Source organism: Scyliorhinus torazame, chromosome 10 (genome assembly GCF_047496885.1).
Source record: "Scyliorhinus torazame isolate Kashiwa2021f chromosome 10, sScyTor2.1, whole genome shotgun sequence".
NCBI classification, from domain to species: Eukaryota; Metazoa; Chordata; class Chondrichthyes; order Carcharhiniformes; family Scyliorhinidae; genus Scyliorhinus; species Scyliorhinus torazame.
Window position 1 is genome coordinate 207988285 of NC_092716.1, and position 25017 is coordinate 208013301.

The window sequence follows — 25017 nt, forward strand, 5'->3', positions numbered from 1 at the left end:
TGAACGCGAATGTGCGGAGGCTTTTGAACGTTATCATGATGCCGGCGAGGGAGGGGGACGCGGAGATAGTGGTGGCAATGGACGCTGAGAAGGCCTTCGATAGGGTAGAGTGGGGGTACTTGTGGGAGGTGCTGAAGGGGTTCAGGTTTGGGGAGGTGTTCGTCAGGTGGGTTAGGCTGTTGTACGAGGTCCCAATGGCGGGTGTGGCCATGAACAAGAGGAGGTCTGAGTACTTTCGGTTGCATCGTGGGACAAGGCAGGGGGGTCCCTTGTCCCCCCTGCTCTTCGCGCTGGCGATTGAACCCCTGGCTATGGCACTGAGGGAGTCGAGGAACTGGAGGGGGCTGGTGCGGGATGGAGAGGAGCATAGGGTGTCGCTCTATGCGGACGACTTGCTGCTATATGTGGCGGACCCGGTGGGGGGAATGCCGGAGGTAATGAGGATCCTCAGGGAGTTCGAGGATTTCTCCAGGTACAAGCTCAACATGGGGAAGAGCGAGTTGTTTGTGGTTCACCCAGGGGACGAGGAGAGGGGGATTGGCGAGCTCCCACTAAAAAGGGCAGATAGGAGCTTCAGGTACTTGGGGGGTCCAGGTGGCCAAGAGCTGAGGGGCCCTTCATAGACTTAATTTCACGAGGCTGGTGGAGCAAATGGAGGAGGAGTTTAAGAGGTGGGACGCGTTGCCACTGTCCGTGGCGGTAGGGTGCAGTCAGTCAAGATGACGGTGCTCCCAAGGTTTTTGTTCCTGTTCCAGTGCCTCCCCATTCTTATCCCGAAGGCCTTTTTAGGTGGGTCAACAGGAGCATAACGGGGTTTGTGTGGGCGCGAGGGACACTGAGGGTGAGAAGGGTGTTCCTAGAGCGGAATAGGAATGGGGGGGGCTGGCGCTGCCCAACCTCTGTAGGTACTACTGGGCCGCCAATGCGGCGATGGTGCGCAAGTGGGTAATGGAGGGAGAGGGGGCGGCATGGAAGAGGCTGGAGTCGGCGTCTTGTGAGGGTACGAGTCTGGAGGCGCTGGCAATGGCGCTGCTGCCGCTCCCTCCAATGAGGTATACCACGAGCCCGGTGGTGGCGGCTGCCCTTAAAATTTGGGGGCAATGGAGGCGGCACAGGGGGGAAGTGGGGGCCTTGGTGTGGACCCCGATATGGGGGAACCACCAGTTTGTCCCAGGGGGAATAGATGGAGGGTGTTTGGGGTGGCACAGGGCAGGGATAAGAAGGTTGGGGGACCTGTTTGTGGATGAAAAGTTCGTGAGCCTGGGTGAGCTGGAGGAGAAGTACGGGCTCCCCACGGGAAACGCCTTTTGGTATCTACAGGTAAGGGCGTTTGCCAGGCGGCAAGTGGTGGAATTCCCGCTGCTGCCGCCACGCACGGTAAAGGACAGGGTGCTTTCGGGGGCATGGGTTGGAGAGGGGAAGATCTCATCAGCATACCAGGTGATGCAGGAGGAGGAGGAGGCCTCGATGGAGGTGCTGAAAGGTAAGTGGGAGGAGGAGTTGGGGAGGAGATCGAGGAGGGGACGTGGGCCTAGGGAGGGTGAACTCTTCCTCTTCATGCGCTCAGCCTCATACAGTTTAAGGTGGTGCACAAGGCACACATGACCGGGACAAGGATGAGCCGTTTTTTTCGGGGTGAGGACAGGTGTGTTAGGTGCTCAGGGAGCCCAGCAAACCACACCCATATGTTCTGGGCATGCCCAGCGCTGGAGGAATTTTGGAAGGGCGTAGCGAGGACGGTGTCGAGGGTGGTAGGATCCAGGGTCAAACTGGGCTGGGGGCTCACAATATTTGGGGTTGCAGAGGAGCCGGGAATGCAGGAGGCGAAAGAGGCCGGTATTCTGGCCTTTGCGTCCCTGGTAGCCCGGCGAAGGATTCTTCTTCAGTGGAAGGATGCGAGGCCCCCAAGCGTGGAATCCTAGATCAACGATATGGTGGGGTTTATTAAATTGGAGAGGGTGAAATTTGCCTTAAGGGGATTGGTGCAAGGGTTCTTCAGGCGGTGGCAACCGTTCTTGGACTTCCTGGCAGAACGGTAGACAATGGTCAGCAGCAGCAGCAACCCGGGGTGGGGGGTTCTATTTTATTTTTGTTTGTCCACACTGGGGGATCTGGGAGGGTGTATATATTTGCTATGTTTGCGATGTGTTTTGGCTGATGTTAATATATTATTTATGTATAGGGGGAGGGGGCACTGGGTTTTGTTTTATTTTGTATTTAATTCTATTGGGTTCCTTTTACATTTTGTTGTTGATATTTTGTGAAAACTTTAGTAAAAATTATTTTTTTTAAAAGGAACCAGTCCTGGACCTGATATTTCTTCTGCCGCTCTGATGTTTCTGTCTTGTGTCATTTAGGACATCCAAAAGAAGCGTCAAAACAAAGATCTGAATGAGCTGCAGGCCCTGATTGATCTTCATTTTGAGAATAGGAAGAAGGAGGAAGAAGAACTGGTTGGCCTGAAAGATAGGATTGTGAGTGTTCCATTGATATTAAAGCAAGAAATTGAATTACTACTGACATGAATGCACTTTAGCGTGTCACCCCATGCTGTAATTACCATGTCAGACTAGATCCATGGTATCCCACCACGGCAGCTGTGTCACTGCGCACAGTACAGTTGTGCTGCTGCTGTGCATTACAACAGTAAAGATACACTCTGGCAACAGTCACAGTGATGGTGCTGTGCTCCCTGCAATTTGATATCACTTGTATCTGAATGTACAGGAATTGAAAATGTGCTGGCTCTGAACAAGGTAAACAAAGTTCCTCCCATTATTTATTTTCTCCACCCCACAGGAAAAACGCAGAGCTGAAAGAGCTGAACAGCAGAGAATTCGTGCTGAGAAGGAGAAGGAACGTCAGGCCAGGCAGGCGGTAAGCCACTCAACACTAGTGGGTTTACCTTGTTTAACTTTTCATCAATCCTCGAGATAGTAAACAAAAAAGGAGCAAACCCCTACATGTCAACTCACACCTGTCAAAACAGGAGAAACATTAAAGATGACAGTTAGAATCAATAAGAAGGAAATGATTCACTTCCCCATCTTTTAGATAGTCCCTCTGCTCTGTTGAATACACATTGTAGATTATTCATTTAAGAACATCAGCTTATCTGATGCTTTCCTCATTTGAAAGTGTTTCATCTGCAAAATCGTAGACATGTCAGATGCACATCGAAATAAACGATTGTATGTGCACTACTTTGGGACTTTCTGAGTGATAAAATGTGAGTAAACGCAAGTTTTGTTGCTGAGTCTAATCTCTCTTCACTGTAGCAGGACCGACCCGCTGCCGTGAACAGATGGAGAAACCCGCCTTAAGTGCCAACTCAGGCGGGAAAAGCAGTGTGTAGCCCGCTGCCGGCTTTTCCCACATATATTTTAACACTTGGTGAGAAAAATCCACAACGCCACGCTGGCGGGCCCTGGATGAATCATGGACACGGGGAAGCCCGCCCACTGCCCATGAACGCAGCTTCTCCCCCACAGACGCTGGGAACGCCCACCTGCCCTCCCCCCCCCTCAGCAGTGCTCCTTGAGACCGCCCCCAGTATTGCCCTGGGGCAGTAATAGGGGCAGTGCCCGGGCACTGCCAGTATGCTGCCTGAGCATGACCCCTCTGTCCTGGAGACTGTACCTATGTACTTACAGCGACTTCTGTTTGTCAGATCCCTGTTCGTCAGGACCTTTTGTCAAGGTGACATCATGCCATACAGGGTGGGAGAGAAATCCTAGCGTGAGGGGGTGACACAGAGGGCCTGTCCGCTAATGTGTTGTTAATGTATAGGAATGGCATTCCCAATCTTTCATGGCGGGAAACTCATTACACCATTGGCAGGGGGGGGAGGGGGGGACGGGGGGGGGGACACGACGACAATGGGAATGGGAAAGCCCACTGTCGTAAAATCCGTTTGGGGACTCCCGTTGGCTTTCCCGCTCCCACCCGCTTTCCCGCCCACTGAAAATGGGGGCAGAGAATCCTGTCCTTTGAATTTGAAGATCTGAAATATTCCCTGTTCTCGGCTAAGCTCTAATTCTTCCCCACCAGATGTTATAATCTCTTATTCATTCAACAGGAGGAAAAAACAAGAAGGGAGGAGGGTGATGCCAGGAGGAGGGCCGATGATGATGCCAAGAAGAAGAAGGCTCTCAGCAGCATGGGTGCTCAATACAGCAGCTACCTTGCCAAGGTAAAACAGCAGCATATGGTACAGTATGTAAATCTGCGGTAATGGAGGCTCCAGTATTCCCTCCTGGCACATGGGGAATGTTTAATTCACAGCCGCTATTTTGGTTACAGCGCCCCTGTCCAAAGTAAGGAACGGTGGTGGGGGTGAATATTAGCTTCAAAAAGCTCAATTTCTAAGATGAGTTAGCCTAAAGGGCCAAGGCATTTATTTATGAGCTCCACAATTGACTATGACCAAGAGATGTGTCCCTTGCTGCTCCCTAGATTAGCTGAAAAGCACAAACATTACCCGTAAATCTAGCATCCCTAGTGCATACTGGAGATGGTGTTGTAGCAGTAATGTAATTTTTATAATAATAATGATCTTTATTGTCACAAGTAGGCTTACACTAACACTGCAATGAAGTTACTGTGAAAAGCCTCTAGTCGCCACATTCCGCCACCTGTTCAGGTACACGGAGGAAGAATTCAAACTGTCCAAATTACCTAACAGCACATCTTTTGGGACTTGTGGGAGGAAACCGGAGCACCCGGACGAAACCCACGCAGACACGGGGAGAACGTGTAGACTCCGCACAGACAGTGACCCAAGCTGGGAATCGAACCTGGGACCCTGGCACTGTGAAGCAACAGTGCTAACCACCGTGCTATGTGCTGCCCATGTCACTGGATTAGTATGTCACTGGATTAGTATATCACTGGATTAGTATATAATGTCACTGGGTTAGTAATCCAGAGGCTTAGACTAATAATCATCATAGAATCATAGAATCTCCAAGTGCAGAAGGAGGCCATTTGGCCCATCGTGTTTGCACAGCTTCTCTGAAAGAGCACCCTACCTAGGCTCAAACCCCACACTATCCCCGTAACCCCACCTAAGGCCAATTTAGCATAGCCAATCCACCTAACTGGCAAATATTTTCACTGTGAGAGGAAACCAGAGCACCCAGAGGAAACCCACGCAGACATGGGGGAAAAGTGCAAACTCCACACAGACAGTCACCCTAGGTTGGTATCGAGCCTGGGTCCCTGGCTCTGTGAGGCAGCAGTGCAAACTACTGTGCCACCATGCCACCCTATTCCGGGGACATGGGTTCAAATACCACCACGGTAGCTGGTGGAATGTAAATTTAATTAATAAAACCTGTAACTGAGATCTAGTCACAGAAACAGTAACTATGAGACTGTTGGCAATTGTCATCAAAACCTATCTGGTTCACTAATGTCCTTACCTGGTCTGCCCCACAATGTGACTCCAAACCCCATAGCATGTGGTTGACTCTGAACCATCTTCTGAAATGGCCGAGCAAGCCACTCAGTTCAAGGACAATTAGGGATGGACAACAAATGCTAGCTTTACCAGTTAAGCCCATATCCCATGACAGAACAAAATAACTAGACTCAAATTAGAAAATTCCACTTGCCCAGCCAACAATTTTCTGAGTGTTGAAACAAATAAACCTGTCAACATATGCTGATAGCGTGCACCAACAATTCTGAAGCAGAAACCCCTAGGCCATTCTGCAAAGTAGAAATTTGCTGGATTAAAATTGTTGAAAAATGGACAGAACTGTAAAACTCTCTTGTGTATCCCTAATATTTAAACTTAAATGTCAAACTATTTATCTTACATTTTAATCTTAATTGTTAAATCAGGCTGACCAGAAGAGAGGCAAGAAGCAGACTGAAAGGGAAAAGAAGAGGAAAATCCTAGCAGAGAGGCGCAAGGCACTCAACATTGACCATCTTAATGAAGACAAGCTTAGGTGAGTAGTTACAAATGAGTCACTGTTTAATGTTTGATGAATATATTCCTTTCCTTTGTATTTGCAACTTTAGGGAAGTTAATAACCATATTAAACGAAAATGTATTGAGCTTTGGACAAATATTTTCATTTAACTCAGCTTTTGCACTGCTTAATTGTTTCCATTCCCAAGACCACCATTATAATTAGTTAATCCTAGATCAGTTGATATCTTTAAAAGTGGAACTAGATTAATATATATTCAGAAAGGCGATATTAGGTCCTCATTTTATGTGCTGTGCAATCGTAGCATTTTACAGCACAGAAAGTAGCCATTTGGTTTATCACTGATATGCTGGGGCTCTGAAAGAGATATCACTTTACCTCAATTCTCTACCAAGAATGGGAGAGGGGACATTTGGGGTGTGGTGCAGAGGTATTCAAGTCTGAGGTAGTCTTGCATGGACTACAAAAGGAGCAGATTTTATAACCTCCCTGTCCTTTTTACATTTCAAACATTCTTATTCAGCCGAGAGTTTTTATTTTTTTTTGGCTCTGCCATTAACATAATCAGTGTTTGTCCCTCACTTTGAAACATCTTGACAGGATATTCCTCTATGAAACCTGAAAATGTGTGGTGCAACAGCAGAAAATGGAGGGTAACCAGGCAATGATGCCTCTGCTACATTCCTAATCCTAGAGCCTTGACTTCCCTTCTTCTCCATTACAAAAGACTAGACTATCCAATTCCACCCTGCCCCCTCCTCCCTCATATGCAAATGAAGGCGAGGCCTGGGAACCCATTTGATTTCCCTCCCTTCTGTCCTTTCTATTCCCAAGTCCTTTTTGAAGTTATCAATGTAAAGCCAACATCTCTATGATTTATTCTTTATTGTTACTGTTTTATTAAACTATCAGGGAAAAAGCTATGGAACTACATGACTGGCTGAGCAACCTAGAATCTGAAAAATTTGATATGGGTGAGAAACTGAAGAGACAGAAGTATGAGGTATGTACCCAATATCAGAGCCAGTTCATTAAAGTTAATCATTAAAAAAAATACTCGTGGAGATGAGCTTCCGGCTGTTCGCGCCAGCGGGATCTTCCAGTCCCTCCGATGGCGCACCCACGCCACGAGTTTCTTGGCGACATGGGGTGGATCCAAGGGAAAATCCCCTTGACAGCACCAGGACCAGAAGATCCCGCTGCTGGTCAGCGGGGGGCCACCTCCCGTCGCCGAGAAACACGTTGCAGGGAGGTCTGAGAATCTCACCATCGGTCCTCCTCATTTCACCATGCATTGTTGTTAGTAAATATTATAAGAGACTTCTTAATAGTTTTACACAATGAGATATTCATTGCACTGGGTGCATGCTAAAGTGAAACCTTCCAGTTGGAATTTAATTGAACAGATCACCTAGATATTTCACTCTGTCCCTTTTGTAGTTTTGTTCTCAGACTGTCAGCACAGTTCAATGCTTGAAATATTATACTATTCAACTTCCAGTGCAATTGGAGTGAGAAAATTAATACTTTATTTGGATTGAACAATTTGTGTTTCACCATTTCAAAAGAGAGTTCTCTTAAACTATACCAGTGGTGCTCAGATTCACTTATGGTCCTCGGGGGGTGTGTTGTTCAATGGTGCTGCACCTCTGCCCAAAGCACTCCCAGTTCTGCTGAAGGGTCACTGAGCTGAAAGGTTAACACTATTCCTCTCTCCACAGATGCTGCAAGACCTACTTAGTATTTCCAGCATTTCCTTTTCTCAGTCCAACAATATGATATTGCCAAAGTCATGGGAAAACAATAGTTGATATTGGATTTGTGACTCTTGACAGTAACACCAATCTACACAAATGATAATTAATATACATGATACAACAGGCCCTATGCTTCATGTATGAAGATTTACTTCTATGATTCTGATTAATAACATCAATGCACCAAGCTCTTGAGGGAGTTTAGAATTCCCTTGGCTTCTAGTTAGTTGGGAGCTCAGGAATGCAGAGTTAGCGCTATAATGAAAAAATGAAAATCACTTATTGTCACAAGTAGTCTTCAATTAAGTTACTGTGAAAAGCCCCTAGTCACCACATTCTGGCACCTGTTCGGGGTGGCTGTTATGGGAATTGAACCGTGCTGCTGGCCTGCCTTGAAAGCCAGCGATTTAGCCCGGTGCTAAACAGCCCCTAACGTATAGATGAAATCATTCCTCCAATGTATTTAATCAAATTTTGGTAACAAATAAGACCTCTTGATGTCCATTTCAGTTAAGTACAATATATTAGGATTAATCAGATAACAATGATTTGTTGTTTAATTTCTTACAGGCATTATTATAGGTCCTTAGGGCTGCACACATAGTACTATAATAACATACTGTGAAACATTTTCAGGGTTTGAGGAACAATATTGAGTGAATGTTTTTACTTCATGTTTGTTGAGAGTCATGGTAGGTGTAGTTGTGTGTTTAAATAAGGGGCTGCAAAAATATATCTTGTGAAATTGTTTCAGTGCTGATAGCGATGGCATCTTGCATGGATGTAGTCACAGTCCTAGAGGACAACAGGCTCCCCTCCTCTTTGAGAGCTGACTGGTCGTGATTTAACCTGAGGGTCACCACACCTCAGCAAGGAGCAAGGTTGAAAAAGTTGGGCCTTCGTGAATAACCTTAGCTGATACAGGAATTGAACCCACGCTGTTGGCATCACTCTGCATCATGAACCAGCCGTCCAGTCAAACTGAGCTAAACCGGCCCTGGAAACCAGTAATGTTACTGAACTTTTTGTCATAATTTCTCCATTTCAGATCTAGCAGTTGCTAAAGTTACAAAAAGCAGTAAGCGAGAAACACTAAACGATGAAATGTCTTTAATAGACCATAGCAATCCTGTTTTAAATGGGAATGAAATACAATTGATTAACCACTATATTTTTCAAACTTGTTGAAGATGGCCAACCCTCTCTACCAATGGGGTAGTGACCTGCCTAAGAGCAGGCACCCTGCCCTTTCTCCTTGCCTCATGGTCTTCTGTTTTCCTCTCGGTAGCTTGTAGGAGACTTCAACTTTCAATTTCAAGTTGTTCACATCACCATTCTCTTCCTCCCTTTCTCCCAATCCACATTTCACAACTTTCCAAACTTATCCACTCAGTCTCTCTGCAATGGCATGTTCGAATATGTCTAGTAATCAACATATCCCATATTTTGCCATGCAATTGGCAGCGGGAAGTTCTTCATTGCTATTCTTCAAAGGATGAGAAACACAAGTTAGCATGTTAAAAAAGCGTTTCCACAGAACATATATTATTCACCCTGTCATGAATTCTGTGACACCCATATCTAATGAATGATTTTAAAAAACGGTTTAGCCTGCTGTGCTCATTTTTTATAAAGCTGTTTCACAGTTTTGTAACTTCTCTGGGGAGAAAAAGCCAAGTTATCTCTATTCTGACTTGAGGCTTTCTCTATTGTTTAGTGCAGTGCTCAACACTGCAGCACTGATTGAAAAGTACTCATGGGATTCTGCCGATATTGTACTGAAGACTGGAGCAGAATAAGCTAATTGAAGAATCCCAACTGCAGTGTCCATAGAATACCTACAATGCAGAAGAAGAACATTCAACCCATTGAGTCTGCATTGACCTTCTGAAAGAGCACTCGACCTAGGCCTCCACCCCTGCCCTATCCCTGTAACACCGTGCATTGATCATGGCTAATCCGCCTAACCTGCTCATCTTTGGACTGTGGGAGGAAACTAGAGCACCAGAGGAAACCCACGCAGATACGGGGAGAACATAAAAACTTGACACGCACAGTCACCCAAGACTGGAATCAAACCCTTGTCCCTGGCGCTGTGAGGCAGCAGTGCTAACTACTGTGCCGCTGTGTCATCCTTCAGAATTCTACATCCCCAATTGCCTGAATACAAATATATACAAGTAAAATTCCTAAGTGGACAAACCCTTGGCAGCAAACTAGTGAACTGGTATATTATGCTTGATGTTCTGAGTTCTCTTTTAGCAAAAGAAGTAGAAAGATAAAGGAGCTGTGCATTAAATAAAACTGGACATTTCTCTCGTAATCATGGCCAAATAGAACAACATAACTGCCAGTCAGAGGTTAAAGAAGATTATAAGCATTGTCCAATTTAGCATGATATTTCTTGAGAGTTAATCATTTCCACACTCATATTATGAAAATGAAAACATTAATATATACTTAATATAAGCACAAAATTGTAAATATTTCTGTTGGGAACAATATCTTGACAGAATATTCCGCATAATTTGATGCCTGAGGTTTTCCAAAAGCACTTTAATGGAAATTGTACCGGTTACTTCCTGACACAATCCACGATTTTAATGTTCCACTGAAATGCATATTGCTGTAATTTCTTTTAGGTTACATCACTGCGCAAAAGATTGGAGCTACTGGCTAAGTTGTAAGTACTAAACAGAGCCATTGAAAGTGCTGCAGCTGTAGGGGTCATGTCTGGAACATGCATGGGCCGGCTGCATGGTAAGCCAAGGAACCATCAAACATGCAGAGAGGGGGTAGCAGGTAACAATCCTGATTAAAGCCCAGTACTTTATGCTTAACTTCATCTAAATGAAATCTAGCTCCCTGTACCAAAGCAAAGATCCCTTTGCTATCGAATTGACTTTATCACTATTAGAATACTCACTGAGTTCAAAATGATTCTCTCTCTCTCACTTCATTTCAATGCGACTATTTTCTTAATCATCTGATCGTACTGTATTTGGCCAGTCCGGTTCATTTCAAGAATTCAATTATTGTTGAAAAATAATCCAATGTGAGCACCCTTTTGGATTAAGGTCATTAGGTAGCACAAGCCATGGTATTATTTGCCTTACAACAGGGATTTCTTGCATCATTCTTCAACTCATTTTAATCTCGGGTCTACATGGAGGAAATAAATCTGATTTTTCTTTTCAGTTTGGGCCAGTGTTCATAAATACAGTGCACTCCACGAATGGATTGGTGAATTTCTCACCATTTGCACCAGTTAAGGGACTTTTTAGTTCATTCAGAAGTATTAGAGGGTCATTGTTGTCAGGATAGTGTGTTTACACATTTGTTTTGTCGTTATTGCTATACAAAAAGCATTTCACAAAATTTACTTAAAAGTCCATTCACCCACTATTTAGTTAATAGGTCACAATTAAAGATATTGAAAAATTAAAGTGTATTTTGAACAAATAATTTTATTTCCCCCCTCAGTCATTAGTTAGGGGTGCTTAGTATATGATTGTCGACCCCTTTGTAAAACACCAGTGCAGACTTTTTCTTTACTCCCACCCTGTAGGTCCAATATATTTTTAACATTTAATTGATGTCCAGTTAGACCTGCTGCCTCCTCAAAAAGCTTTCAGGCTAGCTGCTACAGTCCCGTCCAGTTCTTGAGCCAGGTCCACAGGCTGTCATAAGCCTGCAGTCCTCTACTCTTCCTAGGTTGCCTTCCTGCAGGATTGAAGCAGGAACAAGAAGAAGACCCAGTAAGTATTGGTCTTGATGTGCTCAATTTGCAATTTGCAAAGATTTTATCCAACAGGTCACTCGCTGCCGTTCCTTGAGCCCTTCCACAAGAACAAAACATTTAACAGTGATCCAAACCTCCAGCCACAGGTAACTGTGTCAGTCTTCAGCGAAATGTACTAATGAGCATATGTTATTTACAGATTACTACAGCCAGAAATCGCATTGATGAACTTCAAAAGCAGTAAGTACATTGCTACCCACTCCTCCCATCAAAAGGAACATAGTCACGCGTCCGACTAATTTATCTACTATGGACAAAGCTAACAGAAATTCAATTCACACAGGCATGGCACAGGACTACAAATGAAAATAACTCGTGCATTGTTACCTGGAATTGTGATCTTTCATTAGTATCCTAGTGCCTGTTGGAATTCAATTTTTTCTTTATGAAATGCACACCCACATGTTCAAACGATTTGCAGAAATGTTAGTCTCCACACAACTGAGTTGGCTACCAGCAAAACCCGTCCATTTTAATTCAAATATTTGCTCATGACTTAAGATAACTTGTAGATCAAGCACCTTGGCCAGAATTCTCCAGTTGTCGGGATTTTCTTTTTCCACTGGCTGCGCACCTCCTCCCGTGGATTGGCTTCCCATTGACAAGCAGCAGGAAGAGAGAGTCCCGCCACTAGTGAACAACGCACCGTGGAGAAATATGGCGTTCTGGAGAATCCACCTTAGACTGTCCTCCAAACAATTGCAGCACTTAACCAATTCCTCCCTCCTACTCTTCATTTGCTTCTCTCTTGCCCTTTCAGCCTTGGTGGTAAACTAAACTATGATCCCTTCTGGCTGTTGTCAACAAGCAAGATTGGTATATATTTGAGGAAGTTTAGTTAAAAAGAAATAAGATGGTGCAATCAAATTTGAGGGACCATATAGCTAATCTGCCACAAAAAAAATGGCCATTTGATCAGGACTTGTGTCCAATAACAGTGACTGGTAACAGAGCGCTGGACTTCTACATTTGTATTGGGTACATGTACATTCCCCTATTGAGGTACAAAGAAATCCAGGCAAGAAAAGTTCCAGATGTGATCCCTGGTCTGTGCTGAGTTATTCATGAAGTTGTAGGGTATTAGAGTTGTCTTTGATGTTCTTGGGCTAGGGATGAATGAAGACAGCTGCAGCTCCAGCCTGCTATTTAGTGACAGTAAAGTCAATGGTCATCAGTTGAGGACAGAATTGAGCTCAGCTGTACGGCTCCTCACAGTCGAATAGTCTGCCGACACTCGGTACTTAGATTCATGCGGGGATGGTTAAAGCACTGCAGGACTGTGCCACCACCTTCAAGTTCCATTTCACTCTTAACATTTTATAAACAAAAACTGGGCTGGCCTGAAATCCAGTTGTATGGAAACTTCATCATCTTTAACCAAACTAAATGATTTGCTATTTACTTTAAGTCCCATATTGATAAATTTACGATGTGCTAATATGTTCCTTTCTGTCTAATCCCTCTTCCATTTCATCAAGTACCCTGATTTCCTCCATTGGGTATCCTCTTAACTTATGCTGAGTATGCACTGTCTAATTTCATGTTGTCTTTATGGGACCTGACAAACCATGGCACAGAGCATTGTGAATAAATCCCATACGTATTTCTTTAGACCTTTCTCCACTGTGATCACAGAATGAAAGTTGCACATATAGATGTTCAATGAATGCACTTGTTTTTAGTTTACTATAACTGGATTGAATTTATTTCTTAAAAGAAAACTGCTCATGAAAAAGGGGAAGAAGAAATCCCACAGCATTACTTGTACTTTTGTTACAATCAAAGAATGAAACATTGATTGGAATTTTTGTTTCAGAGTGAGATCTGATAACCCCAAATAGTTGTTGCATGAAGAGCCCATTCTTGTGTCAGGCTCAGTAATTCTGTACTAATTGAGTCACAACATTGATCTTTGATTTCTTAAATACTATATTGGGGCAGCACGGTAGCATTGTGGATAGCACAAATGCTTCACAGCTCCAGGGTCCCAGGTTCGATTCCGGCTTGGGTCACTGTCTGTGCGGAGTCTGCACATCCTCCCCGTGTGTGCGTGGGTTTCCTCCGGGTGCTCCGGTTTCCTCCCGCAGTCCAAAGATGTGCGGGTTAGGTGGATTGGCCATGCTAAATTGCCCATAGTGTCCAAAATTGCCCTTAGTGTTGGGTGGGGTTACTGGGATAGGGTGGAGGTGTGGCCCTTGAGTGGGGTGCTCTTTCCAAGAGCCGGTGCAGACTCGATGGGCTGAATGGCCTCCTTCTGCACTGTAAATTCTATGATTCTATAGTGCAGAGTAGTCTTTAATATCTACCAGTGCATACCACCCTTAAAAATTGATTTAATTTAACCTAAATATTTTTCTTCAGAACAAAGATTAAATGTTAAAATGATGGCCAGGCTACAGCGCCCTCTCCAATGACAGCTGTAAACCACTTGAATATCGCAGACTGTGGAGTTGTGCAAGTCTTCTTGATGAAACAGTTGTCCTGGAGCTCCCACCAGCCAAAAATTGTTTTTAAGTGTAACAAGGGTTAGGGTATTGGTGTGTCACAAAGCTGCAGATTGTACCAAGTTAAAATCAAGTCTTCTTTGTGGGCCCTGTTATTGATAACACACTTTGAACATTCTCCTATTTTAAGTTATTCACAATGTTTGTGCCAGAATTCTTTAATTTGTTCACGTACTTCTACTGTTTGTTCAGCTACATGGCATCTTCTCTGTGTTCACATTGTGTGATTGATGCATCATGGATTATAACCTGCACCCACAGATTTGGTTAAAGGATCTTAACAGTTGTCACACAATGGGGATATTTTTGAGGAATCTTTTACAAACATGACCTGGATGACAGACCCTCCAGGATTGTTTACAGATCAGTGAATTCCAATGTTTGAATAAATAGCCCTTGATTCCCATCAGGGACCAAATATTGGGAAATGGATTGAATTGGACCTTACACAGATAAATCCTTTCTTAATAAGTTATTTGAGTAAATTTAAGAAAAGATGATCTTGCTTTTGTTTATTTTGAATTACGTGAAGTATTTCCACAAGGACATTTCAATTGTGCTGTAAACCAGTCTTAATAGGATCATCAGAATCTCAACTAAGTTAAAAGAACATCACTTATTGGGAAAATTCCTGTGATGAACCAGGACCAAGTCTTAAAGTAAGGTCCTCCTCGGTAACAGTCACTTTTACATTTCATTCCATTACGTTTTTTTACAACACTCAGGAGATGGGCTTTAAGCCAAACTCACCTGGTACTCAATGTAAGTAATTTGTTAATCTACATTAAAGACTGCCAAGGCTGCAGAATGGTACGTAAAGCACGTCTCTCTTCTCCAAGCACATAACTGTGCTGGCATGCTAACTACTACATTTCAAGCACAAAAAATAACATGCAAATATTTGAAAATAAGGCTTGCAAAGGCTTGGAAAGAATATTGAAGCCTCGGGTTATTCGGGTAAGTTAAATGAAAAAGGATGCACGATACGCGTTTCACTGTGGTCAAGCCCGATCATTGTGATGAATTTCCTTTTATTATTAATGATCTGTCTTTCAAATACTGCCAACACTATGCCAGGACAAAGGGCAGGCTGTGAGGGAGCAACTTCCCTCATCTCTGCCATCATGCTTTCTTCCAAGATACACAAGGTAAATTCCTGGAGTGACATGGACTTCAATGTATTTAGAAACAGGAGTAGGCCATTCTTGCCTCTTGAGCCTGTTCTCCATTCAGGACAGATCACAGCTCATCTATAACTTAAGTTCATCTAACGGTCTTGATTCTGCAACCCTTGATGCCCTTTCCTGACAAATAATAGTAAATTGCAGTTTTGAAATTTTCAATTGACCTAGCCGCAACAGATTTTTGTGAGGGAGAGTTCTAGATTTGCACACTCCTTTGTGTCTATCCCTAAATGGCCGAGCTCTAAAGGATGGGTCTCTTGTTTGGCACTTCACCACAAAAGGAATGGTTATCCATTCTATCAACTCCTTCAATCACCTTTAAACACTTTAATTAGATTACCCGTTAATCGTTACTACCTAGGAGAATACAAACCTGCTTTTGCAATCTGACCTCACAATAAAGCCCTTTTAGCATCTGTAGCCTCTGACTTTCCTTTGTTCCACCCCCTACCACCATTCCTTCTGCCCCAGAGCAATTATTTCCAAAGCCACTGGTCTAAAATCAAAATTTGATTTGGTAGTTGTGTGCGTTAAACCACATCCTGTCACCCCGATGGTACAGCTCAATGGGCCAACAGGGTGAATTTTTATCTGGGTGAACTAGTCATGCTAAGCACTGCCACCTGGATCAGCTGCAAGATAAGCCAGGGTGGTGAGCAAACAAATAACTGAAGAAAATCGGCATAATTCTGACCATAAGAGAGAAGTAAAGAGGTAAGGTGGTGACGCCAGCTTATTGCCTGGCAGTCAGGGTGCTATTATTACAACCAAGTATATCTGCAAAACATACACAAGTTTCACTATCATAGATTATCATAGAATTTACAGTGCAGAAGGAGGCCATTCGGCCCATCGAGTCTGCACCGGCTCTTGGAAAGAGCACCCCGCCCAAGGTCAAAACCTCCACCCTATCCCCATAACCCAGTAACCCCACCCAACACCAAGGTCAACCTTGGACATTAAAGGCAATTTATCATGGCCAATCCACCTAACCTGCACATCTTTGGACTGTGGGAGGAAACCGGAGCACCCGGAGGAAGCCCACGCAGACACGGGGAGGATGTGCACACTCCGCACAGACAGTGACCCAAGCCGGAATCGAACCTGGGACCCTGGAGCTGTGAAGCAATTGTGCTATCCTCAATGCTACCGTGCTGCGCCTACTGCCCCTACTAGTCATGAGGGAGGTGTAAAAAAGAAAATCACCATTTATTTCACCTTCTTTTGAATAAGTACAAAATGGCAGTGTCCAGGCCAGAAGAAATTACCGCCTCATTTATTCCTGACTAAAGAAATTGGGAGTATTTTTAACTTTGGGGAACGGGCAGCACAGTGCACAATGGTTAACACTGCTGCCTCACGGCGCCGAGGACCCAGGTTCGATCCCGGCTCTGGGTCACTCTCCGTGTGGAGTTTGTACATTCTCCCCGTGTTTGCGTTGGTTTCGCCCCCACAACCCAAAGATGTGCTGGTAGGTGGATTGGCCACGCTAAATTGTCCCTTAATTGGAAAAAAAGAATTGGGTACTCTAAATTTTAAAAGAAACTTTGGGGAACTGTGTAAAAGGGTTGATAGAAATTCAACTGCTCTGTAAACATCTCTCCCAATTTTAAATATAAATATGTTTTCATTTTTCTTAAAGAAATTTTACATATATGCATGAAAATTCTAGAAGACCAAACATGAACAGAAACTACAGGTCCCCAACATATCCCGATACCACCACCCCGCCTTCCTAATTTTCTCTCCCCTCCCCCCCCCCAAGCCCCTCCACACTCCCGCCACTCCACTGACCCCTGATAAAGAAATCACTGAACAGTTTCCCTCTTCGGGTGAACCCCTTCTCCGATCCCCACAAGGCGAACTTGGTCTTCTCCAAACGCAGGAATTCTGCCAGGTCACTCACCCACACCCCCAGCTTTGGCAGTCCGGAGTCCCGCCAGCATAATAAGATCCACTCCGGGCTATCAGGGAGGCAAAGGCCAATACATCAGCCTCCCTCCCTATCTGGACTCCCGGATCTTCCGACACGCCAAAAAATGCCAACTCCAGACTCGGGGCCACCCCCACACCCAGAATTTTGGACATCACATCCGACAACCCCTGCCATAGCCCCCTCAACCTCGGACATACCCAGAACACGTGGGTGTAATACGCAGTTTCCAACCCCCCCCCACTTCACACCATCCATACCTATCCTCCAACCCTGCAAAAAAATGGCTCACCCTCGCAACCATCATGTGGGCCCTATGCAAGTCCCTAAAGTACTCTAACCCCACCTGTCGCCATCCCTGGAACCTCGCATCCAGCCTAGCCAGCAAAAACCTGTGATTGTCATATATTGGCGCCCACAACAACATGCCCTTTAACCCGACATGTTTCCTGCACTGGTTCAACACCCGCAACGCTAAAACCGGGCCAGCGAGAATGGATGGGGCGCCAACAGTGCCCTCAAACTCGTCCCCTTGGAAGTGCCGTCTCCAGCTGCCCCACACCGACCCCTCCTCCACTGCCCATTTCCTCACCGTTGTGATGTTCACCACGCAACAATAATTCATCAAGCTCGACAATGCCACACCCTCTCCAAAAACATCCCCCTCAGCTGCAGGGTCTTCTTCGCCCAAACAACCCTCAAAATGATCTTGTTTACCTTCCTAAAAAAGGACTTAGGGACAAAGATGTGGAGGCTCCGGAACACGAACAAGAACCTGGGCAGCACCCTCATTTTAATCATCTGCACATGCCCAGCCAGTGACAACTGCAGCACATTCCACCTCTCGAAATCGACCTTCATTCCCTCCACCTTCCGTGCCGAGTTCAATTTATGTAGCGGCGCCCAACTCCACGCTATCTGAATCCCTAGATACCGAAAACCCGCTCCCACCACCCAGAACGGCAACTCCCCTAACCTTCTCTCCAGCCCTCTAACAATAATCGGGAACACTTTTCCCTTCCTTTTTAAAAAAATATATTTTATTACAAACATGTATTAAGACAGGTTACAGCAAATAAACACCCCGGGAAACATACTTCCCAACAAGTCTATACAGATTTTCCCCCTTTTTCACCATGCCTTCCTAATGTTCAATTTATACCCAGAAAACCAACCAAAGTCCCTCAAAATCTCCATGATTCTATTGACGTCAGTGGAAATGAAAATCGAGAGAGATGTATAAAGGGTGACTGATCTGATATTGACCACTTATACTTGCGTCCCGGCCACATCATTATTAACCCCAGTTGTGTGGGAATGTTTAAACTTAAATCATCTGCCATTGATGGACCAAAAGCTTGGTAGTTACTGTAAAGATTTCTGTGATAAGAAATAATTGGTCAGCCGTCAGTAAATGTCCTGGGGTTGCCGAACAGATGCGTTCACTCTCTAGTGATGAACGTTTTTGTTAGCCCTTCTCTAGACCATTAGATGGACCACATGGTAATTAAAATGATAAGGAGACACTGGTTGCTCCAGTGTCACCAAACTAAAATGCTAACAAAAAGTGTCCTCTTTTTAGTGTGGCACAGATGACAAAATATTTGAACAAAAGTGAAGGCAACTTGTACGTTAAAATAGTAAAATGTTCCCTATCCACCAGAAACTGCAGTGCCCAGTCGCAGAAGGCTTTGTGCTCCTTCTCCAGGGCTACTAGTGTGTGGACAAAGCCGGGGAGAGATTACCCCCTTCTGGTTGCCTCCAACAAGGATGCTGCGTATCAGTGGATTGCTGAAGAGTTCTTGCGACAGGCACGGCAAAGGTCCTCCTACCTATTCCCGTTCATCTTCCAACTGGCTGATAATGTCAGCCATAAAATCCATAAAGAACCGTGGAGCTCCTTATTTAGTTGGGCTTGCATCCAAAACTAGTTCAGTTTGGCACACAAGAGAGGCTCAATGTTGAATGTTAAAAAATAGGGGTTGACAATCTTTTCTTTTTTTGCTTGTGATCTGCAGCAGCAAGAAGGGTGCTGGCAAGGGCAAGTACGGTGGCCGCTGGAAGTAAGCGGTTGAAGCAGAAATCACCACTGCAGCATGACCTGACTGCATTGACCCGAACCTGGATTCTTACTCGGCATATTTCAAGTGGCAAACAATCTAGCACTATTAGGTCCAAGGCTTAGAAACAATCCACTGAGCTATCTCATTCTGCGTTGCACATTGGATCCATGACAATTATCCCCTTTATTTACTGTGTTAATATAATGCCTATCCTCCTCTATTACAAACAACTGTCTTAACATTCTTGTATTTTGTAAATAAAGCATGGCATCTAATTAATTTTCTTTCCTATTTTAATATTTGTCCATGTCTCATAGTGATAATGACCACAGCGTTTGGAAAGATTGAACACATTAATCTAAAAAGGAGAAGATTTAGAGGAGGGGATGGAAGTCTTTAAAATGGCTGGCGTTTGGACAGGGTAGATTTAGAAAGAATGCTTTCACTTTTGGAAAATCTTTAAGTACAGGATAGTTACTACTAAATCCAGCAAGGAAATAAGAAATGTCCACACTCAGAGAGTGGTTAAAATGTGAAACTTACGGCCAGAGGAAGCAGTGAAGGCAAATAATTTAAATCCTTTCAAAAACGAAAATGGCTGAGTACATGAGGAGATGGGGATGAAAGATATGTTGAAAGGTTGAGAAGAGGGAGCTGGAATAGGAGAAGATCTGTGAGAGGGGTAGAGACCAACTAGTTGGGCCAAATTGGCTTTTTTATTTGGTTTATTTTCTTATTTATGTGTCTAAATATGTATCTATAATGTGTTAAAAATGGTATAACACATATAGGGATACAAGTGTCCAGCCTTGGCTGATCATACTCTCACCTCTGTGCCAGAATGTTGGAGATTGTACTCTAGTCTGGAGATTTATGGACATAATCTAAGATTATGTATCAGTGGACAGTAAATCCTTGGTTAAAGTTGTGGCTGCGTTCCTGGAAATTGGGACAATAAGTCAAATCACTTTAAGTGAATCACAGGTTCCCATAGAAATCAATGTTAAAGCCAGAGTTAGGTTCCTTTGACCATTTTTCACCTGGAAAAAAAAATCTACAAGTTCAAATACTGTACAATATATGTGAGCACTGTGCATTCTTAGCTGAATTAACTTGCGAAATAAAATACATCATTAAATATAAAAGAATTACAATGAAATTAAATTCTTTTTTAAAATTACCGTTCTTCTACAATACTCACCTCAATAAACAGTGCTTTTAGGGTGGGCTAGCTCCATCTAGTGGCATGTGTTGGTCAGTGCAGCAATTATTTATACCTTAACCCAGTGTTTTTCAAACCTTTTTTCCGGGCACCCATTTTTACCAACCAGCCAACCTTCGGGACCTACGCCGGCCGACCTTTGTGACGCATGCCGGTTGACCTTCGTGGCCCATGCTGGCCGACCTTCGCTACCCACGCCGGCCGACCTCCGTGACCCACGCCTGCCGGGATTCACGGCCGACCGTTGCGACTCACACCGGCCGACCTTCACGACCCACCATTTTCTCTAACTTGTTTGCTGCTGAGAAAATGGAGGCATCGCAATTGCGGCAAAAGCATGTGATGATGATGTTCGGGGGGGTGTGACCTGCTCTCGGTCTCCCTTCAGGCAGGAAGATTACATAGAATTCTTTTTTAAATCTTCTGCATCTTCGATTGCGCAAATTTGCGGGCAACAGCCACAGCCGCCGGCTTTTAACCTTTTGTTGTATTCCCAATTCTGGCCTCTTGTGCATTATTTCCTTTGCTCCACAATTGGCGGCTGAACTGTTGGTTGCTATTGCCTTAAACTCTGGAAAATGTTCCTTAAACCACTCTGCCTCTTTCTCTCTCTCTCTGTGTCTCTCACTTCCTTTAAGCCTCTCCATCCGTCGCTGCGCTCCCATTTGCGCAATTTCGTGCGCAGAGGCCGGCTTTTAACAATGCTGGCTGCGAGCGGCCTTCAAAAAGGCCGCGACTATATTTAAAAAATGCGGCCGCACTTCACATGCGTGCCCGCATATTTTTAATATAGTCGCAGCCTTTTTGACGGCCGCTTGCAGCCGGCATTGTTAAAAGCTGGCTGCTGCGACTGTTGCACGTGGATTTGCGCAATCGGGAGTGCCGCGACGGATGACTCCGCGACCCTCCCAACACCCGCCCGCGATCCACCCACGGGTTGCGACCCCGACTTTGAAAAGGCCTGCCTTAACCAACACCACCAAGCACATAATAATAATAATAATCTTTATTGTCACAAGTAAGCTTACATTAACAGGGCAGCACGGTAGCCTTGTGGGTAGCACAATTGCTTCACAGCTCCAGGGTCCCAGGTTCGATTCCGGCTTGGGTCACTGTCTGTGCGGAGTCTGCGCATCCTCCCCGTGTGTGCGTGGGTTTCCTCCGGGTGCTCCGGTTTCCTCCCACAGTCCAAAGATGTGCAGGTTAGGTGGATTGGCCATGATAAATTGCCCTTAGTGTCCAAAATTGCCCTTGGTGTTGTGTGGGGTTACTGGGTTGTGGGGATAGGGTGGAGGTGTTGACCTTGGGTAGGGTGCTCTTTCCAAGAGCCGGTGCAGACCCGATGGGCCGAATGGCCTCCTTCAGCACTGTAAATTCTATGATAATCTATGAAAAAAAAAAACTGCAATTAAGTTACTGTGAAAAGCCCCTGGTCGCCACATTCCGGTTGCTTGTTTGGGTACACTGAGGGAGAATTCAGAATGTCCAATTAACCTAACAGCACTAACATTACTTCCAGGTCAGATATACCACATTTCCCTGACTTGTCAGTTCAGTGTGCCTTAATTCCTCATCTCAGAGAAGCACCCTTTACTGTGTCAGTGTTAGATGTTTTCAATTCTTTACCCACAGTATCTTATGGTATGATGAGGGGAGAGCAGGCCAAGATGGTTGAGCTTAAGTGTATGGAGGATGAAAGATGGGAGACTAACCGGGAGTGCATTGGAATAGAACTAATAAAGACATGGACGAGGCTATCAGCAGGTGACCTGGGATCGGGTGATGTTCAGCAATGTCACAGAACTGGAAATACAGTAAACTTTGTGTTGTTCAGTGATCTACCAACTCTACAAAGAAATGTCTTTTTTTTTGGACTGGCGATGTCTCTCGTCCCTCAAAAGCTGGTGCTAACACTTGTTCCCCATCAGTCCTAGTCTAACGCAACCATTAAAGAATGTCAATGTTATCCGTGGCCTCCCCTTGTTCTGCAGCACCATGTTCCCTCAGCTCTGCTTCAATAGATTAACATGCTCCCAAGCCTCTCACGAGACGTCAAGACCCGTATGAACATGCAATCACCTGGGAGCTTTGTGATTGGTTAAGAATGTGGAACACTTAGGTAACCAACTTTTTTGTGAATCCCCACCACCCTTTCCCCGTGATGCTGAATAATAGAACTTTTACTGTATGTGGCCTTAGTGGTGGCACTGTATGTAAGAGTAATCAGAAACCATCAGAAACAGTGCACCAGCAAGCATCTGTGGCAAGAACAACTCAGTTAATAGGTTAGGAGTGGATCATTTGGCAAACTTGGAGCAATATACAAAAAGGCATAATAATGTCAATGCTGAAAATCTTAAATTAAAAAAAAAATCCTGAAAATACTCAGGCAGCACCTGTGGAGAGAGGAAGAAATTTAGCGAGCTGAATTTACAGGTACTGCCAGGGGCAGGAATGCAGGCGGGTGAGGGAATGAATATATCAGGTCGCCAACACCATTCCTCACCGTGCCCTGCCAGTAGCTGCCAGTCACTATGATTGTGGACTTCTTTGCCTCTGGCTCCTTCCAAGAAACAGCTGTGGGCCTTGGTGACATCTTGCAAATGCCTGTACATTTCTGCTTCACGCTGGTTATTGATGCCCTATTTGTGAGAGCTGGACAGTACATTCAATTCCAGACAGACGTGGCTTCACAGGGAGAGAGGGCAGTGAGCTTCACTGCTAAGGCTGGATTCCCCCAGGTAGAGGTCATCAGTGGCTTTAAGGCATCCAGTGAGGGGCCAAATCAGATTTATCAGCAGGAAGCGCTTCCACTCCCTCAGCGTTCAGCTGGTCTACAACCACGACAATAACTTCTTCCATGCCTGTGCTAGCTTTCCTGACAGCTGCCTTGAGTCCTTTATCCTTCAGCCATCTACCCGCACAACACCACCCACCACCCACCCTCTGGCAGCTCCCAAACTACATGGATGGTTCTAGGAGACAAGGGTTGCCTTGAAGAGATGGTGTAATGATACACGCTCACAGACTTCTTTAGGAACACAATAGGTATTTATTAATGAGAAAAACTGTACAGAGGCCAGCAACCCACTGGCTGCCCTAGAACAGCCCTGCCCCGGTGGCCTTGGTTCCAACTTGTCTTTTAGATGTCTTCTGCCTAAGAGAGGAATCCACCCTTGGGGCGATTACCGACTCTCAGTCCCAGTTGATCCCCAAGCCAGGTGGCCCTCCTCTGCTGTGTTGCCCTTAAAGGGACAATCACCACATCCCTCCCTTGTAACTCCTTTATACACTATTAAATAACTAAGCTACTCAGTCCTAAACTCTAACTAAACGTAATACACATGAGTTGGACATTTATAAATAGAGTCTTTGAGTGTTTTTTCTGTTTCTTATAGAGCAGCGTAATTCTGTAGACTGAGATGCGTCCACAGGATCGGCATTAACACGAACTATAATAACAGCTACCTGGCACAGGCAGTTCATTACTACTTGCTTCCACGGGGACATCACTTATGTCTGTAACAGGTTGATCAGGTACTTTGCTTACAGGTTTGAAAAATATCTGTGATGGCAACACAGACTGCTGGAGCGTCCCTCTACTTCTCATGTGATCCACATGCTTATGAATGATCCGTACTTCCAGGGCTACGGGGTACAACAGGAGTCCAGTCACAGAGACAATAATTCTGGGGATCTAACTTGATTCACTGCCAAGTTTCATATTATGACACCATGTCACATTATGTCCTTGATATGTTTTTTTAATTGTTGCAGTAGTGAAGGCTCATCATTAAGACATTGAGAGTTGTCTGTTTAGACATAAACACTTTTATTGGTAGGCTTTAACTATGTACAGTTCCAAAAATAGTCTTGCATGAACATCTGCTGTTTACCGAATTCTGTCCTAGACTATTCCCTGACCATGTGACTTTGTACTTCACTCTGTGAACAGTGCCACTGTCCAGTCCCATGTTGACCCTTTCTCTGCCAAGCGTCTTAAATTATAATGCATACAGGCACATATCACCACAATACAATAAAGTTTTATGCCTTGACAGTTCTTTCACAATCTTGGTCTGTCACGGGTGAAGGAATGGTCATGGTACTCTGTCTCTGGTACTTAGGCTCATTCCACGTCGACCCTCAAAGTCTGGCAATATCACAACACCTCAAATAGGTCTATTGGCCCAAACTCACAGGATTCGGAACAAAGGCTGTGTCATAATCCATCCCATCCGGGACTCTGGAGCAAAGCACTGCACAGGGTCAACACCACCTCCACTTGCGCAAGGCTAAGCCTAATGCAGCAGACAGTGGTACACAGAGCTCACTTACAGAATCCGAATGAGCAGGTACTTCCTGGAGGTGGGGGTGTCATGTGAGAGTACCTTTAAGAAATTGGTGTTTTTTATAGAATAACTGTAGTGGGTGTACCTTTATGAAATGGGTGTTTATTACTGCAGTGATGTCAGAGTGGGTGGAGCTGGGCTGTCTGTCTGCTTTACTTTTGTTTTTGAGCAGGCTGCTATAGAGTGAGTTTTTAGTTTTGTTTTCAGAGAGAAGAGCTGCAGTGAAAGCCAGCAGATGTGCATGGATCTGTCTACAAG

At 44.7% G+C, this 25017-nt stretch overlaps 1 protein-coding gene across 16 annotated transcripts in view; it reads left to right on the forward strand.

Moving 5' to 3' along the window:
- Positions 1-19464, forward strand: part of tnnt3a (troponin T type 3a (skeletal, fast)) — an 80309-nt gene extending 60845 nt beyond the window's left edge. For all 16 annotated transcript variants that reach the window (XM_072466318.1, XM_072466319.1, XM_072466330.1 and 13 more), the window contains 7 exons: positions 2358-2474; positions 2800-2877; positions 4079-4192; positions 5848-5957; positions 6855-6945; positions 11641-11681; positions 19141-19464. In XM_072466318.1, coding sequence (XP_072322419.1) covers positions 2358-2474; positions 2800-2877; positions 4079-4192; positions 5848-5957; positions 6855-6945; positions 11641-11681; positions 19141-19189 — 600 coding nt within the window. In that variant the 3' untranslated portion in view covers positions 19190-19464. The remainder of the gene's footprint in view (positions 1-2357; positions 2475-2799; positions 2878-4078; positions 4193-5847; positions 5958-6854; positions 6946-11640; positions 11682-19140) is intronic.
- The last annotated feature ends 5553 nt before the right edge of the window (positions 19465-25017 follow it).